This window comes from Macrobrachium rosenbergii, chromosome 13 (genome assembly GCF_040412425.1).
Source record: "Macrobrachium rosenbergii isolate ZJJX-2024 chromosome 13, ASM4041242v1, whole genome shotgun sequence".
Classification (NCBI taxonomy): domain Eukaryota; kingdom Metazoa; phylum Arthropoda; class Malacostraca; order Decapoda; family Palaemonidae; genus Macrobrachium; species Macrobrachium rosenbergii.
Window position 1 is genome coordinate 21,486,886 of NC_089753.1, and position 12,104 is coordinate 21,498,989.

Below are 12,104 nucleotides of genomic sequence, written 5' to 3' on the forward strand. Positions count from 1 at the left end.
ATATATATATATATATATATATATATATATATATATATATATATATATATATATATATATATATATATATATATATATATATATATATATATATATATATATATATATTAAATTTTAATTTCTATCTAACTGGATGAAAGGGACAGATGGAAGTACTTAATAATATATATATATATATATATATATATATATATATATATATATATATATATATATATATATATATATATATATATATATATATATATATATATATATATATTATTATTAAGTACTTCCATTCATCCTTTCATCCAGGTAGATAGAAATAAAAATTAACATATATATAGTATATATATATATATATATATATATATATATATATATATATATATATATATAGTATATATATATATATATTATATATATATATATATATATATATATATATATATATATATATATATATATTATATATATATATATATATATATATATATATATATTATATATATATATATATATATATATTATATATATATATATATATATATATATATATATATATTATATATATATATATATTATATATATATATATATATAATATATATATATATATTATATATATATATATATATATATATATATATATATATATATATATATATATATATATATATATTATATATATATATATATATATATATATATATATATATATATATATATATATATATATATATATATATATATATATATATATATATATATATATATATATATATATATATATATATATATATATATATATATATATATATATATATATATATATATATATATATATATATATATATATAAAGAGCCATTGTATTGTTTGGTACATGAGATGGAATACAAACTCCATTCAACTTGTCAATAACAATGATTTTGTACTTTTACATTACATGCATGCAGTGCATGTTGTGATTTTGTACTTTACATTACATGCATGCAGTACAACATGCTGTGTGAACACATCATATGACAGCTGTAGAATAAGTTTCAAACAAGACTGCAATTTAACTCAGATAATACAAAAAATGCAATAAAGCAGTTGTAAGACTTGTAGAAAATAGGCGAATGGTCAGTAAAATGGTAGATTCCATTTAAGTTAGGTAAATGCAAAGCCACATTCAAAAGTTATAAAAAAAAAAGATTCCAACTATAGCCTGCTTAGAATTTTGTACCATGTGGAAAATTGTTAAGTGGTCACTGGTAGAAACTTTTCAAGGTACTTTGAGTATGAATAGCATATACTAAAAGTATCTGTATACTTTTAAGTATTGAAAAACTAGATTCAACAGGTGGGAAAGGGAACATAATGTATAGCAGTAGGCACTGTGTGAATTCCTTCACTTATAGCAATAAGGTTGCAGTACTGTACTACCATTGGCCAGCGAGCTCTAGAACGGATTAGATAAAGTGATTAACACATGCATGGAACATTAATTTTTTTTTTAAGGTATCAACACATGCATGTAACATTAATTTTTTTCGAAGGTATCACCTTAGATGGGCAATAAGTCTTTGAAACTCCACTTTCCATGTAACTTGATTCAGTGTTTCAACAGATGTGAAATTAGTCTCTCTGATACAGGCTATTCCCAAAGAAAAAATTAATTACATTGTAGCAGTAGTAAGTATTAAAGCTGTTAGGTATTCTCTCTCTCTCTCTCTCTCTCTCTCTCTCTCTCTCTCTCTCTCTCTCTCTCTCTCTCTCTCTCTCTCTCTCTCTCTCTCTCTCTAATCACTGGTCATCCAAAACTTGTGGTGTAATGGTTTATAATCACCAAAAAAAAAAAAAAACTATTGACATAGTGTAGAGTAAGGACACTGCCCTTTGAATGACATCAACTGTTGATGCTGAGGGTTGAAGGAACAAGGTTGCTGGCCTGACTAACACTAAATAATAAACTCTGGCACCTTTGAGGACCCACTCATGCCAGTTCAACAAAATCAAGCTCTCGCTACAAAATAATGATTTTTAAATTAGAATGACCCTCTTAAGAAGAACACTCTTGAATCCAATAAAATTTCTAAAAAAACTGTATGGTAGAGTCCCCATTGAATAGTCATAACCACGGCATGTGCCATGGCCTTTCAGTCTCTGTACAGTATTATGTCCTGGAGAATTGTTTTAACTGATTTGGAAGGAGAAAGTTTAAGATCTTCTTCAGAGAAATCCTTGGCATCCAGCTGCAATGCAGCCACTGAACCCTCCTGGGAGGGTTGCAAAAGATTATAGAAGTTGAAGATTCTGCAAACCCAGTTGTGCACTTCTTCAGAGGATTTATCATCCTGAAGAGCAAACATGCCCTCAGCAGGTTCCCCTTCCCAGGTTAAAATTACTGCAAAACAAGGTAAAATATTGTCCAGAAATAAACCTTGAGAAATTCATCACAAACTGGGACACTGCAATGCCAGGAAGGGCGGGCAGTGTGCAGTCTCCTAAGTGCACAATACCACTCAGTTACAAATGTACCAAGTAAAATCAGTGAAGAAGCATCAAAAGCATTGAAGACGTATAAAGAAATTGAATTGAATGATGAAAAACAAAGGTGTTTGGACTCCATGGAGTAGCTTGAAGGAGTGCAGGGCAGCTGAGGTGTCATATGAGGACTGTGAATGCTTATTGAGGGTATCTGGATCTTGGTCGGTACAAGTTGGTGCAGTGGGGCTCCATTGCACAGAAGAATGGCAGTTACGATTAATTCACAGTAATAAAGTAATACATGTTGTAACAATAGAATGTGAATAACACACATACCTGGGTAGTGAAAAGAGGTGAATGAAATGCACTGCACATTGTGGTACTGCACTACAGTAGTTTAGCCGTACCATTTTCTTTTGTGTTGTACTTTACATTGTGCACCCATTTTCTGTGGTGTGTTGTACTTTACATTGTGCACCCATTTTCTGTGGTGTGTTGTACTTTACATTGTGCACCCATTTTCTGTGGTGTGTTGTACTTTACATTGTGCACCCATTTTCTGTGGTGTGTGTTGTACTTTTACATTGTGCACCCATTTTCTGTGGTGAGCGCAGTCCAGTAAGAGTGGGTGTTGAAATTAAGAGAAATTCTTATCACCAACTCCAACTCACCAACGGTAGAATACCATGCATGATACAATATTCTGCTCTCTTTGTATGTTCATACATACAACACGTACACAAAATGTAAGTTAAGTTTCAAACAGGTTAACAATTTTCCTGTAAATGTTCATAATCCCATTACCCTCTCTCTCTCTCTCTCTCTCTCTCTCTCTCTCTCTCTCTCTCTCTCTCTCTCTCTCTCTCTCTCTCTCTCTCTCTTTTTCTAAACTTAAAAATAATGAACCTAAAACTATCAGCAAAAATAAAATAAAGTTACCTGTATTAGATGTATTGTATCATGCTTTCTTTTTCATATGTTATTCAGATCCCACACTTCACAAGCAATATCTTTGAGACTGAGGGTGAATCAGCATTTAGATTTCCCTCCACCTCTACATGACTCTTGCCCTTTACATACTCCCTGATCTCCTAAGTATCAGCAAGTCCATCAACACACTCATGTGCATCATGCCATTAAGCATTATGAGCAAAACTCAGTTGAGTGAGCTTTTCTGAACAGAGGTTATTAGAAGAGTGTTTTTGCTCCCACTCTATAGCATTTGGTATTCTCTCCACTCTCCGGATCTGAGTGATTTTGTGGGATTGTTGTAAATGTGTTTACTCTTATGCACTGAAAACATTACTGTTAAGAGTATATATTGGTGGTAGAAAAATCTAGAATTAAGTTGGCTATAAATTTATAATTACTGTATAGTATGTCCCTGTGTAAAATATGTACCACTGAAAAATGTTTTGGTTTTAAGATTGTAATTCCTGGAAGTTCTGCACTGAGAGTTTAAAAACTATTCTGAACCTGTAGTTTGGGTAAGGGAGCAAAAATATGGCATGAATGTGTTTAATGGTGATCACTTTGTTTGACATGAAAATATAATGATGCTAATGATTTTTAAAGACATAAAGGTTACATCAAGAGTAATGATATGCATACAATAGCACTGTATGATTTAGAGTAAGATTTTATGGAGGTAATTCTTTTCTTTATGTTGAGAATGTTTGTTTGATTTTGGAGTAGGTTTTGTTAACTGTAACAATAATGTTATGGGAATATTTAGGCCAGATTTAATTATGAATGCATTCTTTTCTGGTAATTTTTTTATTATGTCACTATCTTTTAATGTTCTTTTAATGTAAAGCATGTTTCTATCAATTCTTTTTATTTGTTCAGAATCTGGATAAGAAAAACAGATCATCAGGATCAGCTTTCACTGCCAGAGCCAGTAATTATGCCAGTGATTCTATTCACCACAGGCTTTTGAATAGTCGTATAGCACCGTTAGGTAAGTGTTAACATTTTTTTTTATGAAAGTTCAGTTTTATACATGAACACACTGTTTGTTTACATATGGCTGTAATTCTCGATATCTCGTGAAAATTCCATTAGCGGTCCCTTCAATATGGTCAAGTGATGACTACCGCCACTCTACCGGGGGTACCTGGATCCATTTCCATCAACAACTAATCATATTTTCTCTGTCCCGGGACGGCGACTAGTCGTCTGCTCCTCTTCAGGAAATTCATCGGTGCTACCGTTTCTTCTCTTTGGTAGAATACCCACTTTTGTTGACAGTTCCTTGTTTGGCTTTGGTTGAGATTTTCTAGTTATGTCTGATTCAGGATCTCAAATTGATATTGGGGTTGTAAACTCAATATCTCGGTCTAACATAGACCCTCACTCTTCTTTGCTCAACTGTAGAGGGAATTGTGCACAATCTGGATAGATGTGATGAATGTTCGATCTTTGTCTGTGCTTGATTGGCAAAAGTTGGCTAAATAGCAGGCAAAATTAAGTAAAAGATAGGCACGTGAGCTTGACCAGAAGTTCCTCGAGTAGGAGTAGTATTGCCTCTTGTTCTGTTCCTGTTACCCCTCCTGTTCTATTCCTGCCCGGAACCTGTTGTTCCAGACCCACTACCGTGTCAGACCTTCGGCAGAATTTGATGGTAAGATTTCGGCTCTTTCTCTGCGAGAGAAGATTGGCCAGGATGTGAGTGCGATGTCTAGACATCGAAGTGTTGCAGTGATAGTGTTGTGGAGGAGGTGGCTGTTCGTCCCCTCGCTCTCCTCTAGGTCGAGGCCTCTGTCCGCCCCAGGGCTCAGGGAGAAGACATGCTAAAGCGAGAAGGGAGGCGAGAGTGGGGTCTGCTCACGAGCAGTTGCCCCTCTAACAGTCCTGTTGCGTCCCAGGCTGTTGCAGCTGTATAGTAAAAGCGAGCAGGGAAGTGTCTTCTTGTGCTTCTGTTTCATTTACGAGGAGAGTTACAGTCAGAGTCTCAGTAGGCCGCTGAAGAGACGCAGAGCTTCTCTCAAGTCAAGTTCCTATCAAGAAACTTTGCACGTTTCTCCTCTTCCGTCTTGTAGCTTTTGGGATAGCCCAGAGATCTCTTCTTCTTCAGGTAGTCCGGATGTACGTTCTAATGGATCGTGCTAGCCGCCGATCCTCCTGTTAGCATGCAATAGCGGCTTCCTTCCCGTTGGATCCCAAGTCGCTTTATGCTCTCCGGTTCCTGCCCCCTTTCAAGTGAGGACAAATTGGACAAGATTTGAGACTTTCGAAGGTTTCAATAGCTCCAGCACTTCAGGTTCCTTCTGCTACTGAGGCTCGGTCTCTGCTCCCGCCGCATGGCTCCGCTTCCTCAGCGCGCCTGGCCCGCTTCCGTCGCGCCCTGGCGGCTTACCCGCCCGCACCGGCCGACTCACGGCGCTCACTTTGGCGCTTGGCGCTCCAAAACACGTTTCCAAGCGACAATGTTTGCGCTTCTCAGTGCTACCGTGGTTTTGGCGCCTCTTTGGCTCTCCGGATCTTCCACAAGGCTCCTGACTCCTCTCAAGCTCATGTTTGATACGCTTGACGCTGGTCGGGCTCTTGGCGCTGGTGACGTTCGCGATACTCAAGAGGATAACGCATAGTTTGGCTCGGAGATGTTCTATCCGCGGTGCTCCAACTGCTTCAGATTCTCTCCCCAGTTTCGATGTTTTGGAAGTAGATGATGTTCCGTCTGTCTACGCCCAACTTTAAGCATCTCTTACAACTTTTTGAAGAACATTTTCAAAGAAGACTTTGCTCCAGCTTCCCCTTCGTCTCCAACCACGCAGGTTGCCAAGGATTTTAAACCTCCTTCCTCAGATTTCTGAAGCTGGTCCTGTCTGTTTGTGAAGCAAAGAGCTCCGAAGGCAAGAAGGATGGTTGAGCAAAGAAAGATCTCAGGTAAAACATCTTTCTGTTCCCCCCTCTCAACTGTCTTTAAGTCTCAAATTCGTGGTATGAGACTGGGGGTCTTTTCCTTGGGAGACTCTGCCCCCTCCTCAAGTGATTTCTCCAGCTCTGTGGATTCTGCCGTCGCTCCAGCTTTTCTCTTCGTCAAAGTCGGCATCGTCTTCGGAAATTGACCATCTGGTGAAGAGTTCTATAGGATCTTTGGAGATCTTTTCCTTTATTGACTGGTCTATAGGAGCTTTGAGCAGGATAGTGACAGTCTGATCTTCCCAAGACTGCTTACAGATCTTGATGCTATTTTGGCCTGCTGACAGGCCATCACGGACGGAACGTCAGAAATTGCCTCAGTGACTGCTACCGGCATTTTGAAGAAGAGAGCACATTGGTTTCGTTTGTCGCGAGAGGAGTGCTCCAGGAACTGAAATCTGCTCTTCTTTTTGCTCCTTTGCTTATGAAGTCCCTTTTTTCGCTTTAATACGTTAGTTGGGGAAATTTCGGAGGCTCTCACGAAGTCTCAAGACCTACTGGCTCATTCTTCAAAAAAGACCCAGGTTTTCGACTTCTCCAGTAGTACCCAAGCCTTCTTTCCCTGTATCCTCTAGGCCTCTCGGGTACTCCTTCTCGGCCCTTTTCCCATGCTAGGGGAAGAGGAAAATTCTCTTCTCATCCCAGAAAGCTAGGTACCAACCGATGAGTTCAGGTCCATCATGCGGCGGTCGGAGCCAGACTAAAAGTCGTTCTGGCAAGTTTGGGAGGCCAGGAGCAGAGAACCCCTGGGTGATCAACGTTCTGAGAGAAAGGCTACACCATTCCTCTCAGAGAGTCTCCTTTAAAGTCTTCAGCAGTGACTTCTAAGCGTATCCAGGACTCAGAAACTTGTGGTGTTGGAGGAGGAAGTTACTTCTCCTTCAAAAGAGCCATAAAGCAGTCCTCAACCTTCATCTCCGGGTTTCTACAACTGCCTGTTTCTGGTTCCAAAATTGCCAGGAGGATGGAGACCAGTCTCGACGTAAGCGCCCTTGAAACAAATTTGTGCTTCAAACACCATTCAAGATGAAACCACAGTCGGGTTATAAATTCCCTGAAGGAAGGAGACTGGATGGTGTCCCCCGTCTCCAGGACGCATACTTTCGTAACCGTACCTATCCATCCGAGATCAAGGAAATTCCCCTACAGTTTGTGTTCAGAGGCAGGGTTTTTCAATTCAGGGCTCTTTGCTTGACCTATCAACAGCCACAAGTTTCACAAGGACGATGGCTCCAAGTGCGCAATGGCTTCACTTAGAGAATTCACATTTCGCTACCTCCGACGACTAGCTGATCCGCCCCGTCAAAGGCCAATGCATGAAGGACCTACAAAGGACCCTTTCTCTACCGACGCACTGGGACTCATAGTGAATCTTCGAAGTCACAACTCTCTCCATCTCAAGACTTGACTTATTTGGGGTTCGGATGAACTCAGTTCTTTTTCAGGTTTTTCTCCGACGTCTCAAAGGATCGAAATGCCTGCTGAAAGTGAGATACCTGATGGCAGCCAAGACTTGTTCTGCTAAGGAATGGATGAGCCTTTAGAGCACCCTCTCTGTCGCTAGAGATGTTCGTCAGGTCTGGGAGGCTACACTTGAGACCTCTTCAGTTCTTCCACAGCAGATCTGGAACAGGAAGAAAGACAGGATTAGCTTTGTTTTCCTCTATCCCCTCCGTAAAAGCAAGACCTGTCTTGGTGGAACGACAGGGAGCAAACTAGATCGAGGTTTGTCCCACTGAGACAGGACTCCCAGACCTGATGTTGTTCTCGACGTCAGACGCAGGGTTGGGGAGCAACATTGTGGATCTTCAGAAGTGTCAGGGCACTGGTCTTCATCCCAACGGGACTGGCACATAATGCTGTGAAGAGTTGAAGGCAATACATCTAGCCTTGGAACATTTCAGGTCTGGTGGAAAACAAAAGATAGTAGTGCACGGACAACCTCCTGGCTCTGCGCGTGAAGAAGCAAGGAGGCACTCACTCCTTCTCTCTGTTCAAGATCGCAGCACCCTCCTTTTGTGGGCGGCAACCAAGAACATAGAGCTAGTAACTCGCTTCATCCCGGGAGCTCAACGTAAGAGCGGATCTCTCCAGCAGGTCACTTCAGGTCATTCCATGGAATGGACCCTCCACCAAAAGTCTGCCAAGGCCTGTGGAAGGTTTAACTCCCATGCTAGACCTGTTCGCAACGAGGGAAAACCACATGACTACACTCTCTTTTGCTCTCCTGTTCCAGACCCAGAAGCATTAGCGGATGCCATGCCTGGACTGGTCGATCTCTTCCTTTATGCATTCCCTCCCTTCAGGATGCTGGAGAGTCCTGAAAAAGTTTTCGAGCACACAAAGGTCCAATGATCCTTATAGCTCCATGGTGGCCAGGAAGATCATGGTTTCCAGAGCTACTGGAGAAAGTAGTGGATTGGCCAAGGAGGTTGCCATTCAGACCAGACAGCCTTCTGCCAGTTGCACATAAAAGTTCTACAGGAACCAGTCAGATCTAAATCTGACAGGGTTCAGACTCTCGGCGACTCACAGGAGGAGAGGCTTCTCTGAAGAGGCGCAGGCAATGGCTAGATCAACCAGGCCCTCGCTTCTGCAAAGGTCTATCTGCGAGTGGAAGGCTTCAGGAGTGGTGCTCGAGGTCTGGGAGTGTCTTCCACTTCACGACTCTAAGTCAGGTGGTGGATTTTCTTTTTGTTTCTGCACAAGGAGAAGAAATTGGCTGTCAGCACGATTAAGGGGTATAGGAGTATTATGGCAGTTTTCAGGAATAGAGGTATAGACCTTTCCTGGACAAAAGATATTGCAGAACTCGCGCCAAATCCTTTGCTACCACTAAAGGCAAATCTCTTCGTACCGTGCATTGGATTTGGATGTGGTGCTAAAGTGGAAACACCTCCAGTCTTTTGCTCTTTGAGTTCCTGCTCCGTTAGGAATCTAACTCAAGAAAACTCTCTTTCTCTTGGCACTGGCCTCGGCAAAGAAGTAAGAGATTCATGCTCTGGACAAAAGAGTTGGTTTGTGCGGATAAGGCATGTATTTACTTCACCTTGGGTTTCTAGCTAAGAAACTTAAAACCCTAATCCATGGCTGAGGAATTTCCCATTGCTAGCCTATCCTCCTTGGGTGGAGAAACGAGCTTCTCTCTGTCCGTCAGAACATTGAAATTCTATCTGGACAGACCAAGTGTAAGAGGAACTCATGATTTTTATGGTGCTCAACTTAAGAACCCCAAGAACCTCTATCTAAAAATGGGATTGCTTTCCTTTTGAAAGAACTGATTCAGGAGGCACATGAAGGAATTAAGGGGGTGGATTTCAGTTGAACAGGTGAGGCTCATGAAATTAGGGCTATTGCAACTTATTTAGCCTTCAAGAAGAACATGGCTTTAAAGGACATTCTAAGTTCAACTATTGGAGATGTTAAATCTGTTTTTGCCTCAATATCTGAGACAGATCCAACCACATATGAAGACTGTAGCACGTTGGGCCCTATTTGCCGATGGGGATGTTAAGGAAACCAGAGGCTCTAGATCCTCTCCTTAGTTTCCTTGGGTGCAGAAGATTTCTTTTGGTCGACTACTAGAGCCTAAGAAGTTGATGGCCTAGTAGGTCTAATTTAATAGGTTGGGTGTAAGTTTTTATGGTTGGGTGATATGATGGTGGATGCTTTGAGTACTGCGCCCCTGGAGCAGGGGCATTATATGCTTTGGTTGATTGTGTCGAAGACGAAGGCCAACAGACCTTTCTCCATATAGCAACCTGCGTCTGAGCTACTAGGGCCCAGTTGCACTAAGGATAGCAGGTTACAGAGGCAGTAAATCTAGGAAAACAGCTTCCTAGCAGGTATGATCCAAAGTTAAGACGTTTTCTTAGCCTGATGATCTCAGGTTTTTTTCCATTTAACACTTACAGCTGTCCATGCCCACCGCTCATCGTGGCGACTCAGCTATGTAAACAACAGGTGATTCTTTTCAAAAATGACATTTTTATAATAAAATAAGATTTTTATATCATACTACCTGTTGTTTTACATATAAAACATTCCACCACCTCCCCGCCAGGGACAGAGACATAGAAAATATGATTAGTTGTTGATGGAAATGGATCCAGGTACCGGTGAGAGGGCGGTAGTCGTATCACCTGACCATATATTAAAGGGACACGCCAGTTTTGAATTTTCTGTTTAGATCGAGAATTACAGCTATATGTAAAACAACAGGTAAGAAATGATATAAAATCTTATTATTATAAAAATGTCATATTTATCCAGTATTTACTATCTGCTTCTAACTTGTTTATGGTCTTCAGGACTGTATCTGATTTTCATAGTCTTCTCTAATTAGCTCCTCAGTGGTCTGGTTAAAACTATTTTAATAATTAATAATAATAATCTTAGACGTCTCTTTACCTTGAATTCTTGACACTTCTCCAAAATAGCCATTCCTCTGGAATATTGATTACCCTTTCATTGGTTTGGCATCTCCCTATTCAGTGTTAGCTGAGGTATTATGAGAGTTTCCAGCACACTGACACACAAGACACACTTCATGACTTACGATGGTTTTACTGTGTGATACAGTACTTGTAACCCATTGTCTCCTCTGGTGTTAAAGTTTCTCTCCCAGGTGTTTGTGTGACTGCCTTTGATCATGTTACATTACTAAAAGAATGCAGTTGCATTTCTGTTCATACTGGGCTGGATTTTGAGGGAGTTGGCGGGTGAATCTACTTGCCCTACATTGATGATGGGTGTTTTCTGTTAAATCTGCATGGAAATCATTTACTACTTTATTTTGAATGAGATGGTGTTTGAAGACTATGAGGAAAATAATTTGCTAATTGTTGATGGAAAATTAACAAACAACTGAAAAAAGCCTAAAAGACAAAGTAAAAGTGAAATGAAAACAATAGAGATGACAATAACTGATAAAGCAATGAAAGAACAATTAACAATTTAGGAAAATAGTGGTAGAGGGAGGAAAACTAAGCCAATGTTGCATGGTGCTTGGAAGTCAGTACAGCTCCTTTAAAGCTTAGGCCTAAGTAATAGTACCAGGAAGAATATTCCCCAGTTTGACAGAAAGAGGAACTAGTGTGGACACTGATTCTATGGAGGAGTGTCACACACTAGTGGTTGTCAAATAAGAGCACCATTTAGATGTGGAATTGTATTAATTATGAGAATTAAATTTTACCCAAAATTGCACAAGCTTTTCCATTTAGCAGATGCGTGCAGATCAGTGAACTTGTCATCCATTAAGATTGCATTCAGATTTCATTATGTCTGCAGTGCAAGATTTACTGCATCTGATAGCAAACTGTCAAGTAAAGTGAAAAATGGTTTTTTAATGAAATATTAACATCATGACAGATGCAAAGGTTGACTGGAACAAAGATATAGTAAAATTATTTGAGAAACTTGGGTTGGAAGATGTAGGCCATTTCTTTTTATCAGAGTTTTGTTTCATCCACTAAAAGGGCAAAAAGAGTCAAAGATTACGGTTAATTAAATTAGTTTAATTATACCAGAAAGTCATATGTATAGGCTTTTTTATGGTTGGCTTTGAGGATTTCTCATGATTCATAGGTTGAAGAAGAGGAGTAAGTAAAGGAAATCAGACAGTTACTTGGAGAGAGACCCCTTAGAGAATGCTCAAATGTCAAAAACTTATCTGGGAGCTGGAGAGAGGTCATGGAACCTTAGAATGTACAACCTACTGTGTT

At 39.6% G+C, this 12,104-nt stretch overlaps 1 protein-coding gene across 4 annotated transcripts in view; it reads left to right on the forward strand.

The window, feature by feature from the left end:
* Positions 1 to 12,104, forward strand: part of LOC136844983 (serine/arginine repetitive matrix protein 1-like) — a 75,416-nt gene that overhangs the window by 18,424 nt on the left and 44,888 nt on the right. For all 4 annotated transcript variants that reach the window (XM_067114480.1, XM_067114482.1, XM_067114483.1 and 1 more), the window contains exon 6: positions 4,303 to 4,414. In XM_067114480.1, the coding sequence (XP_066970581.1) occupies positions 4,303 to 4,414 (112 nt within the window). The remainder of the gene's footprint in view (positions 1 to 4,302; positions 4,415 to 12,104) is intronic.